The sequence below is a fragment of the Lithobates pipiens genome, unplaced genomic scaffold (assembly GCF_037356315.1).
Source record: "Lithobates pipiens isolate NorthernLeopardFrog02 unplaced genomic scaffold, aLitPip1_a1.2 Scaffold_25, whole genome shotgun sequence".
NCBI lineage: Eukaryota > Metazoa > Chordata > Amphibia > Anura > Ranidae > Lithobates > Lithobates pipiens.
Window position 1 is genome coordinate 173,724,806 of NW_027507787.1, and position 18,562 is coordinate 173,743,367.

At 41.0% G+C, this 18,562-nt stretch overlaps 1 protein-coding gene across 1 annotated transcript in view; it reads right to left on the reverse strand.

Annotated features, from left to right (window-relative positions):
• PDE6C (phosphodiesterase 6C) overlaps positions 1-18,562 on the reverse strand; it is a 109,364-nt gene that overhangs the window by 12,282 nt on the left and 78,520 nt on the right. The window contains exons 19-21 of the mRNA XM_077455188.1: positions 13,229-13,303; positions 10,350-10,433; positions 7,444-7,600 (exon numbers count right to left, since the gene is read on the reverse strand). Coding sequence (XP_077311314.1) covers positions 7,444-7,600; positions 10,350-10,433; positions 13,229-13,303 — 316 coding nt within the window. The remainder of the gene's footprint in view (positions 1-7,443; positions 7,601-10,349; positions 10,434-13,228; positions 13,304-18,562) is intronic.

Genomic DNA, 18,562 nt, shown 5'->3' on the forward strand with positions numbered 1-18,562 from the left:
TTATTAGCTGCAACACCATTGCTACATAAGCAACAGAACTTTTCAGGTTCATTATTAGCACATGTTGGGTCCGAGCAAAGTCTGTAAGCTGCAGTTTCTGAAGCTTTGGGGTATGTAGAATCGGCTCCTTTGCAGAGGCAGAATTTTTTATTTTTTAGTGACCACTTGACAAACAGCTCAATATTAGATCTTTCCTTGCATGAAGGATTTGGAAGTATTTTAGCAGCATTGTGCATGAGGAATTGCTTGGACTGTTTCAGAGATAGGGCAGTGTTTTGCCGCTGTTATCAGGCATGTGATCACTGTATGTAAACAAATGTAACATCAGCACTCTGGACTTTGATTTGCTTTGATGAGGTGACCTTAGTTTATGCCAGTTACCTAACTGATCAAAACTCACTACCTCTCCTAATGATGAAGCACAGCTTCCTTTGCATATAGCAATTACACAAGCATCTATCAAACATAAACCAGATTGTTCAGAACGTAGATCTTTTTAGTCGATTGACAAACTCACTTAAAATGTAGAGTACCTGTATTCACTGCCTATAATACAAATGTTATGTCGCTTACACACAACTGGATTATTCAAGGGACTAGGTCCGACGGTCTTTCCGAAAGAACGGACTTAGCCACACACAATCACACCAAAGTCTGACGGATTCTAACGTGATGACGTACGACTGGACTAGAATAAGGAAGTTCATAGCCAGTAGCCAATAGCTGCCCTAGCGTCAGGTTTTTGTCCATCGGACTAGCATATACACGAACGAATTTCTCGGTCCGGCGGAGTTCCGGTGGAAAAATGTAAAACGTGTTCTATTTCTAAAGTCCGCCGGATTTGTGGCAAGCAAAGGTCCGATGGAGCCCGCACACGATTGAATTGTCCGACTGACTCGTTCCGTAGGACCTTTGCTGTCAAAAAGTCTGGTCGTGTGTACACGGCATTAGAGTAGTGTTAAATAGAAGGCATCAATCACTACACAACAAGTTTGGCAAAGTGTCAAATCTGGTTTATTCTTTGTAGTATAAGCAGGATGTCCTTCCCTTTCACTTGCTATCCCACCACTTTGATCTACCTGAGCAGCCAATTACCAGGTTCAAATATGTCACAAGGGTGACTGTTCATATCCACTGTATACATGTTTTGCTTTTCTCAACAAGCTGAAACTTTTATTCTATGGAATATAAGCAGGAATGCTGGAACCTCTGAAAAGCTGATGGTCATTGGAGTTCCCTTGAGAAAAAAGTGAATCTAATATTTTTTAATGCCACCTTTGCTTTTTTTTCCCCTCCGTGCACCATTGGAACCCCTGAACATGATATACAAATACCAACTTTATTCAAGTCCATATATTTGCATAGGCTTTCACCCTTAACCTCATTTACACAGTTAGTCTTTGTTGTTTAGACAATGCCTTCTGGGAGGTGTGCGAGTGTGTGCGTACTCTTCTCATACTCAGATTTTGGGTTTTCAAGATGCCCCGATCACACGCAGCAACAGGAGCAAGTTAAGCATATCTTTGTTTTTAAAAGCCCATTCAGGGTAAAGTAAGTGGTTGGTTTAGCCGCTAACTCCCATCAATCCACAGAAGTACACACTCACCTTTACAGCACTCCTCTGCCACTCAGGTCAGCCGGAGTCAAAGAAAATACCCTGGCTCAATCATCACTGTCACAAAGCTGTCTGCAGCCCTGTGTATGAATTAGCCAGAACAGAACCTTACTTTCATTCATGAAGGCTAAACAAAGTGGTGGAGGAGCAAAAGGAAGTCAAGCGTAGGCAAAGCCCGGATTACCTTCAAAGTGGATCTAAACCTAAAAACAAAAACTTTAATGCATTGCAAATGCAAATGACTAGTCTTTAGCTGTGGTGACTGCATTTGGTTTCCTTTTTAAGGTATCTTCTCTTGAATCTTTAGAGGGAGCCATGGTTGTCACACTAAGCTGCTCTTCAGAATAGGACCACAAACTTGTCATCTCTTCATCTCCATTACATGGGAATTAGTAGTTTACAGAAGATAGCATAGAAGGAAGTGAAGATTGTTTGTGCTTTCAGTTCACAGAAAGTGACAAGGACGCTGAATTTCTCGGAAGATCAATAGGTATTTTCTGTACTGTTGCTGAAAATGTTTTAAGCTTGGAAAAAGAAGGCTAATGTAGCCAAAACATCCAAGGACTAGTAAACTGCAGTGTATTACATTTTTGTTCTTGGAGCCCTCTATGGGTTTCACTGGAGGCATAGGTGAATTCCCCAATTTCAGTCAACTATCTGATTAGGATACCTACTGTCAAAAGATGACTTCTATCTACAAAACTCTACATTAACCCATTCTTCAAGCAAAAACAAAGAGAATGTCTCTCAACCAGCACGTCCCTACAAGCCTTCATAGGAAAATCCTTATTACCCCCAGGTATCTCCAAACTGCTGACATGCTGTCATGCTGTCTCATGATTGGTTTAACACAACCTGTTCCACTTTGCCCAAATGGGATAGTTCTGCCTTGTAACCATTTTAAAAGGAAAATACCATATTCCCCCCATGTAAGTATTTAATGTATTTACAAATTAAAAGTTTTTTTGTATCTTTCACAGCATCAACTACCCAACCACTTTCACCAACTTTCAATGTGTTTCAGTATGCCCAGATAGCAATTATTGTTTCATAATTGTTAAGTGGAGCCTAGCAAAGGCTAAGAATAAATTCTACATACAGAAGTGTAGGTGATCTTAAATAAAACCTGCCCTGTTCATTACCAAGTTTTAAGACTAACATTTTACACTAAAGACATTTACTGCTGTTTTGTCTGCAAGCAAAGTTAGTTCAGAAAATCATTTTTCTAGTACCTCGGGAATCCTCCACACAGCTTAAATAGGCCTTAGTTTCAGCTCTGGAAGGGCATTGTCAGGACCCAGCTGTACCACTATCCAATGTGTACCTACTTTCTACTAACTACCAAGACTTTCACATATAATAGTAACCCAGTCAGATTATCTTGTTGTTTGTGACTATTCTGATTGGTGGGTGAGAAAACAATGGTTTCGTACCAACCTTTTTTTTTTTTTTTTTTTTTTAATAAATTTATAAGGTGCACATAAAATGAATGCTGCCCAAACTGGGCAAATATATTTGGATTATGAGGCAATCACAAGGCTGACCTGTTTAGGAATCACATGCTGTCTAATTAACCAGTATACCTTTTCTATGCTATTGCCCAAGAGAAGGGAAAGCCCCAATTAGGCCTGCAAAGGATATAAACACACACAGTTGGCTGAAACAAGTGTGAATATTTAAAGAATTAGGGTTTTTCCAAAAATGTTTTATTGGCTGCATCTCTGAAATAATGTCTCTGAATACTACGGGGTGCTTTACACCATGACACCAATTAATTATATGTTATCATGTCTGCAATAGAAACCTGCTTTACTAGCCCACAGCAGCTAATCTCATTCAACCCTGCACTGGAAAATGACAATTTTAAATCAGTTTAAAACTGATTGGTTAGTTAGCCACTTCAGCCCCGTAAGAATTTACCCCCTTCCTGACCAGAGCACTTTTTGCGATTCGGCACTGCGTCGCTTTAACTGACAATTGCACGGTCTTGCAGCGCTGTACCCAAACAAAATTGACGTCCTTTTTTCCCACAAATAGAGCTTTCTTTTGGTGGTATTTGATCGCCTCTGTGGTTTTTATTTTTTGCGCTATAAACAAAAAAAGAGCAACAATTTTGAAAAAAAAAAACACATTCTTTTTTACTTTTTGCTATAAGAAAAATCCCCCAAAAATATATAAAATAAACATTTTTTTTCCCTCAGTTTAGGCCGATATGTATTCTTCTACATATTTTTGGTAAAAAAAATTGCAATAAGCGCATATTGATTGGTTTGCGCAAAAGTTATAGCGCCTACAAAATAGGGGATAGATTTATAGAATTTTTTGCATTATTTTTTTTTTTACTAGTAATGGCAGCGATCTGCGATTTTTATCATGACTGTGACATTATGGCGGACACATCGGACAATTTTGACACATTTTTGGAACCATACAGCGATCAATGCTATAAAATGTCACTGGCAATGAAAGGGTTAACACTAGGGGGTGATCGAGAGGTTAACTATGCTCCCTGGAAGGGGATTCTAACTGCTGGGGGAGGGGACTGACTGGAGGAAGTGACAGATCGTGGTTCCTAGCTAATTGGATCACATGATCTGTCACTCCTGTTAGAACAGAACAGGGAAGTGTATGTTTACACACACTCGTCCCTGTTCTGTCTCTCCTGCTCACGATCACTTGTGGCCGGCGGTCATCGCAACCATCGGCCATGAGCACCAGTACCCCCACTGTGCAGTGGATGCATGCTATCCCGACCCTGTGAGCCGACGTATAGCTAAAATTAAGGCCCCTTTCAAACTGAGACACTTCTAAACTGCCCTATAAAACGCTGAGCACTTTTCAGGCATTTTCAGGTGCTCTTTAAAGGACACATGACTCAAAAACTTCTCCAAACACCATTTTGAAGCAATTTTTAGGTGCTTCCCATTCATTTCAATAGAGAGGGGCATCTTTGTGGCCCTTTTTTTTAGCTCTTCAAACATGCTCCAAAAATGTTAAATGCCGGATTTTTTTTCATCGCACCACCAACCACCAGTGTGTAAGCATTCATTGATTTTAATGGTAAGCATTTTTCGCAAGTTTTTCATGAGCTTTTTTAAACGCCAATGTGCTTGAAAAACTCCTCGGTGTGAAAGGGGTCTTAGAAACAGAAGAGTGGTGGCAGTCCCAATACTGTCGTCCTTAACCTTATTCACACCCATAGGCCTCATTTACATGACCACATAGTTCTCAGTATTGCCGGGAATCAGTATAGTTCTGCAGCTGGGATCACAGGTGTTTGCAATCGGATGTCTGCATTCAGGGTCATTTATCAGTTTCCTAATTGCATCAGATGTCCATTAAGACCCCTTTCACACTGCCAGCGTTTTTCAGGTGCTACAGCGCTAAAAATAGTGCCTGTATAGCGCCTGTAAAAAGCAGCTCCTTTCACTTCATTGTGAAAGCCTGAGGGCTTTCACACTGGAGTGGCGTGCTGGCAGGGCGTCACAAAAAGTCCTGCCAGCAGCTTCTTTGAAGTGGCGAAGGAGCGGTGAACTCACTGCTCCTTCACTGCTCCTCCACCACTGTACCCCATTAAAATCAATGGGTCAGCGTTGCGATACCGGTGGCGTTTTGCGGGCTTTAACCCCTTTTTGGCTGCTAGCGGGGGGTTAAAACCACTCCCGCTAGCGGCCAAATTGTGACGATAAAGAGGTGCTAAAAATAGCTCTGCTTTACCGCCGACTCCCTCTGCTGCTCGGTGTGAAAGCCCTCTTACATGTAAACAGCCACAACACCTGTCAGCCTGTTATTAATTTGTATAGTTTCCTACCTGCAGAAATATGCTGATTTGTTTGCAGGTGTACGTCTCTATCGATCTTAACATATTTAAAAGTTTCAATCATGTCCCCATTTTCTTTCTTTCCTTAAAGGGGTTGTAAAGGTGCACTCTATGCATTAAGGTGAAAAAACATCTGACAGTGTCTGCGCCCCCAGCCCCCCGTTTTACTTACCCCACCCCTCGAAAGAACTGCGCTCGTCCCCCGACGTCCTTTCCACCGTTCAGCCTGGCCGCTGATTGGCTGGAGTGGGTGGATGGAAAGCAGCGCAGCCATTGGCTCGCGCTGCTGTCAATCGCATCCACTGACGCGGAGCGCCGGGACGGGGCCGTGTGACACAGCGAGCGGCTATAGCCACCGGCTGTATCACGGGAGCGCGCCCGCAGATGCTTCTCAACATGCGAGGGAGCTCGCATGAACATGAGAAGCACCTACGGGAGGAAGCCGAGACAGCCGCCGAGGGACCCCAGAAGAGCAGTGTTAGGAATATCCTTCTCACCGGCATCCGAGCGGCGTAAGACGCAGAAGATCTTCTGTGCGGTAAGAAGAGCATTATCGCAGTCGCCGGTGCACGCAGGAGCGCGCGCGGCCGTTTGACGCAATTGGCGCCAATGGCGCTATTTAAAGTGGATCCTTGCTTTACTGCCTTGCTGCCCGATCAACAGCGTTCCTGTGTACTCTGGTATCCTGTATCTGAACCTGAATCTGAATCCGTATCCTGATCCCTATTGAACCCGGCTTGTTCCTGACTTCGCTGTTTGCTGCCTGTCCCCGACTTTTGGCTTTGTACCCGACTACTCTTCTGGATTTAGTTTCTGTACCTGATCTGCTCGCCTGTGCCTGACCTGGGCCGTTGTACTATCCGTTACCTGCCAGTTGCCTGTTTACCGCTGCTGGACTACAGGACACCTCCCAGTCCACCACCGTACCCGGCTGTTGTCTCTTCTGTGCCCTGTTGCCTCTTACCTCTTGCTGCGGACTACAGGACTCTTTCCACTACCCGCTATATCCTGTTTGTTGGACTACAGAACTCCTCCCGTTGTCCGTTGTATCCTGCGATCACTTGCACTCTGCTGTCGGACTACAGGAATCCTCCCGCTGTCTGCTGTACCTTACCATCACCTGCATTCCGCTGCTGGACTACAGGACACCTCCACCATCAACGGTCTGCTGCTTCCTACATCAACCATCCAGTCAGGCACTTGTGCTCCTCTGTGCTCCCGAGCCCCTGTCATTACTACCAGGGCCTCTCGAGTCAGAGGTCTACGAGAGGCCGCTCCCTGCATTCCGGGCTCTGTCTTAAGGTACGTGACAAGCAGGTTCGGGGCCACTCTGTGCAAAATGAACTGCACAGTGGAGGTAAGTATAACATGTTTGTTATTTAAAAAAAAAATTCACTTTACAATCCCTTTAAGATTGTACATTTTAAGTTCCTGCATTCTCTCCTAAAACATTTCATCCCTAAGAGTTTTCACCACTTTTGTTACCCGTCTCTGAACTTGTTCTGTCTTATCGCTGTCTTTTTGTAAGTTCTCTGGACACAGGATTCTAAATCTTACAAAAGAGCTATAGAGGAGAATTAGGGCCTCTTCCCCTTGCTGGTGATGCCTCTAGTGATGAGCCCCACAATTCAATATTTACTTTCGCTATTGCCAGGTGACACCCTTTATTAATTTTGTAATCATCTGAAATCCTTTTTCCTCTGTAGTTCTGCCCAACAATGTACTTCCAAAACTGTACTCAAAGGATTCCCGAGGCATTATTTTGCGAGTAGAAACACTGAACTGCAGTTTCTACTACTTTAATCTATTTAAAGGTGATAGGATTGGTCAAATAGAAGAGGACCTAGTACATTGCTTATGGTACACCACAGGTGACTGGCCTGTATTCCGAAAGAGCTACATCTACAACCACATTCTGATATCAATCCAATGTAATACCCAAGGGTTAGGTTCTAGCTTGTAAAATGTTACCATCCTGTGCCAAAACATTTGTGTTATAGCTGGTTACCTTTATTTCCTCCTACGTCATTTTCTTGCGGTTTGTTCAGTTCCTCTAAAGCTTTCATCTTTTCATCGTAAATATCTGCTTGTGTCTTCCATTGAACTCTGTTATTCGACAGTCCGTCAAACATTGGCGTAATTTCTTTATGAAACCGTGAAAATTCCTAATAAAAATATCATGATTGTTGTTAGATATTGTGGTCAAACCTACTACCAATATTAAAATAATATGGGCATATACAAAAAATGCAGCAGTGGCAAGGGTTTGAAATGGAAAGATTTCTCAAGCATGAACTTCATAAATAGATAAATTACAAAACCCAAAATAAAGTCTGTAAATCCTTGTCCATCAACCTCACTATTTAAGCTTGTTGCAAGATTTGCAAAGATTTAAGACTCAAAAGATGGATTCCATTAGAGCATGATCACCAACACGGCAACCTAGGCAGAAGCCTGAGTGTGGTGGATGTCCAGGGGCCCAGCTACAAACTTTATGCTCCTGTAGTAAACCAGGGGAATAAATTAGTCAAAGCTGTTTACCGTCCTATCACTGCACAAAAGAAAAAAGTCCTTATAGATTGTTATCCTGGCCGAGGATCATTTGTCCTCCATTCACACAAGCGAGGTGGATGGAGGAGTCCTCCTGGCTGGCACATTGTATTCTGACAGCAAAGCCCTCTGCTGTCAGAATACACTTAGCAGCAGCTGCAGCCAAGTGATTGAGAATATTTTTCCAACAAGCCCTTCTGTCAAACAGGCATGGCCAAACATAGATAGAATTTCGATCCATTTATCGCCAGATTTAGTATCTCATTGGGCCATGCCAGTACAGACAATGGAAACGGGTTAAACTTTCATGTGTCTATTGCAATCCTTGTCAATGTTAATTGAGGTAATTAGAGAGCCAAAGTGGCCTATCTTGCCATCTCCTTTAAATGATAAATTCCATGCATATGGAATTTCCTCTTATGCATTCCTATACAAAAAAACAAGGTGCATGCTGTATGAAAGTGTAGTTTAACAGTTTACATGTTCACATTTTACTGGCCAGCCTGTTCAAAATCAATACTTTGGTCACTCTGTCTTTGTATGGCTGCACGTTAGTTCTAATTGCTGTTATGGGTTTTGGTTCTGCTCTTTGTTTTTTAAGGCCCGTACACACGCTTTGATTTTCAGACGTCAATTGTGTTACAATGACTAATCGTCCGCAAATCTTACCGTTAGTTTCCAGATCGTTAGTACGGTCACTTTCTCGGTAGACAAAAGCTGGATGTGCAGACTAGAACATTTTTGTCGGATGTGAACTCAACATCTGATTTTCGTTTCATCACCATGGTTTTCGTACGGAAAAAATCATAAGAGCAAGACTACGCATGCTCAGAAACGAAAGAATACATACAAAACTATTCAAAGCGTTACGTCACTTCTGATGTATTCTGTCAAAAGAAAATTCTCGTATTGTCAGTAACCTCTTCACTTTCGACATGAGTCTAGCATGCCACAAAAATTGGACGTTCTTTTGACCGAAAATCAAAGCGTGTGTATGAGGCTTTCGACACCCATTCCTCCTGCCAAGGCAAGGTTCTTATCAGGTCTTCCCACCTGCTGTGCTGCTGTACTCTAACTATAAATTGATAAACTCACATCTCTGACTTAATCACACCTATGCAGGTGTGACAGTGCCACCATGCGTGTTTCAGAAGTCTGCAATTGCACAACAGAGGAACAAGCATCTTTTTTATACATTGCACTGCACCAAAACACATGGTTCTTTCCTCACACACTTAGCAAGGTGCGTTGGGGGTGACATTGGGATTGGGAATTAAAGACACTGCAGTCAGCCTGAAAAAAAAAGATGCATTTTGCATGCCACGAAAACACATGCGATATTGCAACTGTTCATGCATTGTGCACGTGTGAACATGCCAAAACTTGTGCTTTAATGTGTGTTAACAGAATGAACGATAAAGTATGGAATATGTGTCTTCCCATTTTTTTTATCGGCACCCCAACGCACAAATATCAAATATGGATATCTTAGTAATATGTATGCCAATTTTTGTTTTTGTAGGTCATGGTGAATTGTAGTTAGAGGCGAGAGAAATGGAGTAGGTGCTTCATCACCCACCCACTAAAAGGGTAAGATGCAGCATTCATCCATTAATCAACTTTGTCCGACATGACACCTACTCCATTACTCTTGGCTCTAACTATAATTCACCATGACCTACAAAAAACAAATAGGCATGCACAGGACTAAAGCCCCATACACACTATCAGTTTTTCTGATGAGTTTTTCCTTCAGGTTTACCAAAACCATGTAGTGCAAGGGCCTGCCTGATTGCATACACATTGAAACTTCTAAGGTTTGACCTCATATTATATGGTTTTGGTAAATCTGAAGGAAAAACTCAGCAGAAAAACTGATAGTGTGTATGGGGCTTACGATATCCACCTATAAACCTGTGAAATTTCAGATTCCTAGCAGACCTAGATCATGATGAGGGTAAGAACTTATTGCCCCCCCCCCCCCCCTCGTAAATGCACTGAATAAAGCACGTCTGTGAGTGTTTTAAATCATAAGATGTGGAGTAATGGGCCCTAAGATGTTTGTTTTGGATGAACTGACTCTAATGAACATGCACTTTTTATCCATCATGGAAAATCATTTATGTGTTAAAGGGGCCATCAGGTTAGGGACAAGGCACAGGCCAAAGAAGAACCCTTTCACAACTGAGGACAATTAAAGGACTTTTTTGTCTTCAGCACCTTGTTCTTCTCATGGGTGCCACTTATATTTCCATTTCCAATCCTTTCTTTGATTTTGACCACAAGATTTCTAAATGTGTGTGTAATAAGTTTGCATTAAATTGCCACAGCATTTTTCCAAAAGTTATACACAAATTTCCTTACCTTATACACAAATGTACATACAAAGTCAATAAAGCCAACTTGGAGTTTAGGCAGTTCTTCACCTTTGTTCCTGTCCATCATTGGCTGAAAGTGAAAAATAAAAATGTGTGAAGAGTACAGTATCCTTAAAGAGTGGGAGGTGTTGAAATCCAAGTTGTATTGTTGTGTCCGAACTAAGAAGATTTATCCTCTCCATCTGTCTTCGTGATCATTGTCACTAGAATGAAAAGTATTGGGTAATTCAAAATGTTACAGCTGCCACAAGAACAAGAGGGGAGAAGAAATCTTCCAGTGCAGGCACCTCGTTATCACTAACTACAACGCTTCTATCTAAGAGGAGAAGTTTGGAGACATTCCTTCTCACTTCCTGTTGTGCCTGTGGAACAGGAAGTAAATGGAAATCTCTCCAATTGGGCACACATTTTTTTTAAATGTGGTTTATATTCCCCAGTGCATACAAAGGCAATACAAATCTGACAAGGGTTCTAATCTTTCTTCACTGCTAAATATGCATTTATTTTAAGGTGTTCCCATTGGAGAATTTACCACCATTCTGGGGACACCCATAACTGAGATTAACAGCCTAATTTAAAAGTAAATAAGGTGACAGCCTGCATGTTAGTTCATTCAGTTGGCTGGTGAGCTACCTATCTGATAGACAGTTTAATGGCCAAGTGAAGGAGTACATATTACAGTCTAACAACACTGCTGTTGTGGCTTACCACCAATCTCCAGGTTAGAAACCTTGAAGCAGATAAAAAAAGAAATGCTGAAAGCGGACATTTGACTATTCATTGTACATTTAACCATTCCTTCTCCCCTTCCTGAATTAAAAAAATGTTTTGTGACCTGTAAATCATTTTATCTAGCTCCTTCGCAGCCCAGCTTCCTTATTCCTCCTAGTGACATATTTTTAGATGTCCAGAGTTCTTGGAACAATCCCTTTACACATGTGGACCAGTAAGTGCTGAAGTTTCAAAGAAATGGACTCCTGCATTGCTGACGCCTATGCAGGTGCAACATTTATGATGTACTGACCTGCAGCATCCTGGGATGTGTGACAAGAAAGTCCCAGAAAGCTGCAGGTTACTGAAAGTATGGCACTCTTGCCTAGGCAGGAATTGAGGAAGTAGGAGGATGAAGAGGCCATATTACACTATTTACAGGTTACAAAAAATAAAAATATTTAGCAATTGTGTAATAGAGGGAAGGGAAGAGATGGCCAGTGGTACAATGAATGATTAAAGGTGTGTTTTAGGAAAGCTGTATACAGTGGGGCTTGATGTTGAACATACTGATAAACCGATTTTGATCCAGTACTGCAATAGGAATACAAAATACTCTAATAGGCTGAAGCTGTTTAAAAAGTGGTATTATGTGTGTTCTTTGCTTATGTCAGGCGTACAATTGCCAACCTGACCTGGGCAGTTTGTCTTAAAAAGGGGAAATGAAAAAAAATGTACCCATCAACTATGTTATAGCCAGTCTGTATTGGATCTCAAATTTAGCATATCAATTTTTTTATCCCTGATATGCAAAGCTTATTCTGATTTTAAACCTTATTACAAAGGTAGGATCTGTTCCCTAAGCAGTAATGTCCCTAGCTTAAGTTTAGTACTGCTGGGCTGTTGTCAGCCTTAGGCCGCGTACACACGGGCGGATTGTCTGTCCAACTTAGTCCGCTGAACTGTGTTTCAGCGGACAATCCGCTCGTGTGTGGGCTTCAGCTGACTTTTTCAGCGGACTGTCTGACGAACAAAGTCTTACGGAATTTCCAAAATTTTGTCCGTTCAAACTTGGTTTTGTCCGTCCAAACTTGGTTTCAGCGGACAGTCCGCTCGTGTGTAGGCAAGTTGGACGGACTAAGTATGGCGCATGCTCAGAAAGGATTTACACGGCCGAAGGTTGCATTGCAGTGTATAGGACGTCGTTTTTCTAGTCCCGTCGTACGTGCTGTACACGTCATCGCGCACGCTTTCAGCGGACTGTCTGCTCATCATGTGTGGTCAAGTCCGTTCATGCAAATTTTGAACAGACTGTCTGTCGGATCGTCTGACGAACTTAGTTGGCCAGACAATCCGCCCGTGTGTACGCGGCCTTAGCCCTAGCTATGCTTTCTTCATGTTTTCACTATGCTCAGTGTTATTGTTTCCTTCTGCATTGTGAATATTTATATCTCCCTGGCCAACCACTAAAAGGTTTATTGCCATTGGTGTATGCTGAGAAAGGATATACATATTTTGGAGTAGCCTTGGAAAGCTCTCTTATCTCCCATGGTTTGCCTGAAGAGGGTGTGTGTTCATGCTGGACTCTCTCTCTATCTTGCCTCCCAGGCCTGCTGCCTGGGGAGGGTATGTTCTGCTATGGAGAGACTCAAACCTGGGGCCTGAAGCTTCCTGCAGGAGGGTAAATCCATGGGAAGTAGAGAAGGAAGGCAGTTACCTAGACTGGAGATCTAAGAGTAAAACTTTGTCTGCTGAAGAGTTCATGGAGGAGCTGGGTTATAAGCTGTGGACTTGTGGCGTTTTGATGGCTCATCTAAAAGGTAAGTGTACTGAATAGAAGCTGCTATACAGTCTGAGTAGGACAGAGTGCAGTACCCACTTAAAGGTCATTTTACTGTACTGACTATGAGTAGAGAAACTGAGTATGTGTGGTCTTTTTTGGTATTCTGTGTTCTAATCCCTCTCTCCCTTAGTTTTTTGTCATATAATAAACCCTTTTAAATGTCTGACTGGTGCACAATTTCTTCCACCCCACAAAGGATCAAGAATTCCACCCTGAAGTGAAATGCTAGCCCATCGAGCCACCTAGAGTTCCCTAACAGCCTTCACAGGGTGCTATACACAATATAGTATATTAAAATATGATTGGCTTACAATAGGCTGCTGCTGAAGGACCGTCCTCTCCAAGTCACCTTGCTCCCAGAATTCATTAGCAACCATAAGAGCAACCTAAACACAAAACATTGTTAGCAGATCATCAAAGTATATAAAATGAACCTGAGTATTTTTTTAATTGCTACCCGTTTCTCTGCTAGGGAGATTTCCTTTCTATTTTTGTGTAGCTACTGGCATGGGAAGCTAAATCACCCCATCAGAGATGCATGTTAGTTTGGCCGATCTCGTCAGCCGAAAGCCACCAAGAGCGGACAAAAGCAGCCGAAAGCCGCCAAGAGCGGGCAAAAGCTGCCGAGAACTACCGAGCGCCGCCGAGATACACAGGACATCTGGCTCTGTATCTCGGTGGCGCCATTTTTAAAAGGCAAAGCTGCAAATTAAACTGAAAAGGCTGCAATTGACACTGACAAGGGTGCAACGATGGACAAGGCTGCATGACAAAGCTGCATATGACAGTGACAAGCCTGCAATGATGGACAAGGCTGCATGACAAAAATTATTATTATAATTCTTCAAATAGTAATCGTTAACATATAGAACATTTTCACTATGATAATGAAAGGAGTACAAAAGTGCATAAGATTTTTCACATGATTGCTTATATTCTTTGTTGTTTTCTGACCAGATGGTTTGCCAAATTTTAAATGGTGATGGCCTCAAGAAGGGTTTCAATGTTCATTACATGTTGTGTTTAATGGGTTTTAAGCATTCCATGTCTTCAAGTTTTGTGAAACATTTGGGAGAACCAAATCGCACCATTCCTATGGTTGTACACAGCCATAAAAAGTTTACTGATTATTAGGCAAGGAACAAAAGTTCTTGCATAAATAATCAGTAAATAGATATGTTTTTTAATGCATAAAAATGGTCTTGTTCTCTCTTCAATGGCATACATGTATACATATGTCTTCCGATGCAGTTTTTTGGATTGTGTTATGGATCTAAACCTAGTGCACGTTGACATGTCTCCATTGAAAACAATGTAGCTCTATTGAGATCCATAAATTAAAATATTCCTAAAAGAATCCTAAAATAATTGAGCTCTGTCATTTCAAAGCCATTGTTTCAAATTTTTAGGGACTCGTTAATCACTGGAATGGTACCACTGGATTGGTTTAGGGCCAATGTGGTACCCATATTCAAAAAGGGATCAAAGTCTTTACCAAGTAACTATAGACCTGTTAGTTTAACTTCGATAACTGGGAAGATACTGGAGAGTTTAATAAAAAAACACATAGACTAGTTCTTGCTGAAAAAAAATACTTTAAGCAACAGACAGCATTGATTCACGAAAGACAGAAGTTGTCAAACAAATCTGATTTCTTTTTTATAAGGAGGTAGGTAAAACCTTGGACAGAGGGGTGGCTGTGGACGTGAGATTCTTGGATTTTGCAAAAGCATTTGCCACAGTTCCCCACACACGACTAATATGTAAGGTAAAGTCTAGAGGCTTGGAAATTTGTAAATGGATAGAAAACTGGCTAAAAAAACTAATTTACAGAGTAGTGGTTGATGATTCTTAAACAGAATGGTCTAAGGTTATCAGTGGTGTACCCCAAGGTTTGGTGTTGGGACCCATACTTTTTAATATCTTTATAAATGATATAGGGTCTGGGATTAAAAGTACTATTTCTGTCTTTGCAGATGACACCAAGCTATGCAGTGGAATAAAATCCTTACAGGATGTCTCAAATTTACAAGCTGACCTCAATGCTCTGTCTAATTGTTCAACTAAGTGGCAAATGAGGTTTAATGTTGATAAAGGTAAAGTTTTGATAGATCATAAACTCAATAATAGCATGCAATGTCAAGCTGCGGTTTCGAAAGCGAGCGAAAGTCCTTTCTTGTATTAAGAGAGGTATGGACTCCAGAGAGTGAGATATAATTTTGCCCCTGTACAAATCATTAGTAAGACCTCATCTGGAATATGCAGTTCAGTTTTGGGCACCAGTTTTCAAAAAGGATATTGGGGAACTGGAGAAAGTGCAGAGAAGGGCAACCAAACGGATAAGAGGAATGGAGGAGCTCAGCTATGAAGAAAGATTAGAGGGACTGAATCTATTTCCTCTTGAGAAGAGGAGATTAAGGGGGGGGGGGGATATGATCAACATGTAGAAATACATAAGTGGTCCATATAAGGAACTTGGTGTCGAGTTATTCACTTTAAGGTCATCACAGAGGACAAGGGGGCACTCTTTACGTCTAGAGGAAAAAAGATTTCATCTCCAAAAACAGAAAGGTTTCCTCACAGAAAGAGCTGTGAAAATGTGGAATAGACTCCCTCCAGAGGGGGTTCTGGCAAGCTCAGTAGAATGCTTTAAAAAAGGCCTGGATTATTTCCTAAATGTACATAATATAACTGGGTACTAAAATTTATAGGTAAAGTTAATCCAGGGAAAATCCGATTGCCTCTCGGGGTATCAGGAAGAAATTTTTTCCCCTCCTGTAGCATATTGGATCATGCTTTGCTGGGGTTTTTCACCTTCCTCTGTGAAGGATTGTGTATATGCGATTTGTATTTTAAATTTTTTTTGGTTGAACTAGATGGAATTAAGTCTTTTATCAACCTGACTAACTATGTTAAATAGGTTGTAAATGTGTTTTTTTTTTGTTTTTTACGGCTATGTGAATAAGGCTTAAACATCAGCATGAAGTAAAAAAAAAAATGTTTTCTCTTTTATACAACATCAATTTGTGCAAATAAAGTTTAGCAGTGGTTATTAAGAACCCACAAACAATTTTATGATATTACTTGGTGTACTACTTGGCTACCAGTGCTTGAATTAAAGGATAAGTTCATCTTTTGTAACATGTTACACCAGGGACGCGCAGTGAGGTCAGTGGTTGGTGATACACTGGCTAGAATTAGAGCCAGATACACACAGGTTACATACACCGCGATAGTTAGAGCGACACTAGACCTCCTCTGTAACCCTAAACATGTAACCTGTAAAAAAAACTTAAAGCATCTCTAATGGAGATTTATAAGTACTGAAGTTTGGCGCCATTCCACAAGTGTGCACAATTTTAATCTCTTAAGGACCGGGCCTATTTTTCAAACTTGTTTAAGTTTAAGTCATTTTTTTTCTAGAAAATTACTTAGAAAAAAATATATATATAATGTTTGGGGGTTCTAACACTCTAGAAAATAAAATGGTGGTTGTTGCAATACTTTCTGTCACATTATATTTGTGCAGCAGTCTTACAAGCACTTTTTTTTGGTAAAAATACAGTTTTTGAATTAAAAAATAAGACAACATTATTGTGAAAGATGATGTTACGCCGACTAAATTGATACCCAACATGTCACACTTCAAAATTACGCCCGCTCGTGGAATGTCGACAAACTTTTACCCTTAAAAATCTCCATAGGCGACGTTTAAGAATTTCTGTAGGTTGCATGTTTTGAGTTACAGAGGAGATCTAGGGCTAGAATTATTTCTCTCGCTCTAACGATCACAGTGATACCTCACATGTGTGGTTTGAACATCGTTTCATATGCAGGCATTATTCATGTATGCGTTCGCTTAAGCTCGTTGTGATGGGCGTGTTAAAACTTTTTATTATTATTTATTTTACATTCAATTTTTTATTTTTACATTGCTCCTTTAAAAAAAGAATTGTGTCACTTTTATTCCTATTTCAAGGAATGTAAACATCCATGGTAATAGAAAAAAAGCAGGACAGGACCTCTTAAATATGAGATCTGGAGCCAAAAAGACCTCAGACCTCATATTTACACTAAAATGCAATAAACAAAAAAAAAAGTTGTTTGAAATTTTTTCTTTCCCTTTTAAGAGCTATAGGCAGAAGTGACGTTTTGACGTCGCTTCCGCCTTGCAATGGTATGGATCCAGGTGGGGGCCATCTTCCCCTCACTCAGCTCCATGCCAAGCAAGGGAAAGGACCCGATTGCCTCAGCCGGAGGCTCCGGTAAGCGGCGGAGGGCACCGGAGCGTGGCTGAGACCACTTTTATCAGAAAGCGGACCGCCCGCTGAAGAAGTGAATACTGAGGTCATGGCAGCTAGCTACTGCAATAACAGCGATATTCCACTTCAAAGAGCCGATACGATGGGCGGTCCGTAAGGGGTTAAAGTGTGACATGTTGGGTATCTATTTACTCAGCATAATATCATCTTTCACATTATACAAAAAAATGGGCTAACGTTATTGTTGTTTTTTTTATTCATGAAACAGTTTTTTCCCCCAAAAATGCGGTTAACAAAATTGCTGCATAAATACCATGTGACATAAAAAGTTGCAACGACCACCATTTTGTTCCAGGGTGTCTACTAAAACAATATATATATATATATATATATATATATATATATATGTGTTTAGGGATTCCTAGTAATTTTCTAGCAAAAAAAAATATGATATTTACTTGTAAGAGAGAAGTGTCAGAATTGGACTGGGTAGCAAGGGGTTAATTATCATAAGTAATATACAAATAATTATTATATATTGTTTTTAAGGTAATTTACTATATTTTCAAAATCTGTATTCAAGCAGGTGGCTTAACAATGCACATTACTGAAGTTTGAAGTTATAACTTCCAACCAGTAATTTCACAGTAAATTGCTAAATAATAAATTATTGTTATAACATATAGCATATACAGTATCTCAAAAGTGAGTACACCCCTCACATTTTTTTAAATATTTTATTATATCTTTTCTACTTTACATTGTAGCAAAGTGTCATTTCTTCAGTGTTTTCACATGAAAAGATATAATAAAATCTTTACAAAAATGTGAGGGGTGTACTAACTTTTGTGAGATACTGTAGATATATGGTTTAGCTTGACTATAACAATAGCTTTTCAGTAGCCAGCAGATTCTCATTCTCCCTCTTAACTATGTGAGAAAAACATGGGATTGTGGGTAAATCTTATACCCATAAACACATGTGTTTTCCTTGTAGTTAAAGTGGGGTTGCACACACAAAACAAAATCATTAATATGCCTAAAAAAAAATGTAAAAAAAATTTGGATTTTTTTTTTAACTCACCTCTAAATGGCTGTTGCTAGGGGGTCCCTCGTAGTCTGCCTGCTTCAGTGCCTGGGCTTGTGACATCACTTCCTCTCAGTGCAGGAAGGGCTCAGCTCTGCCCCCTCCCTCTTGTCAATCATATGGGACATGTGACAGGTCCCAGATGATTGCGCGGCCACTCACGGCATGAGGCGCCGCTCGCACATGCACAGTGGGTGCCCAGCTGTGAAGCCAAAGCCGGGCGCCCACAAGTACAATGCTGGCGCTGCCGAACGGAGGGGGGACGAGCGGGGCTTCGATCCCCTGCACCACTGGAC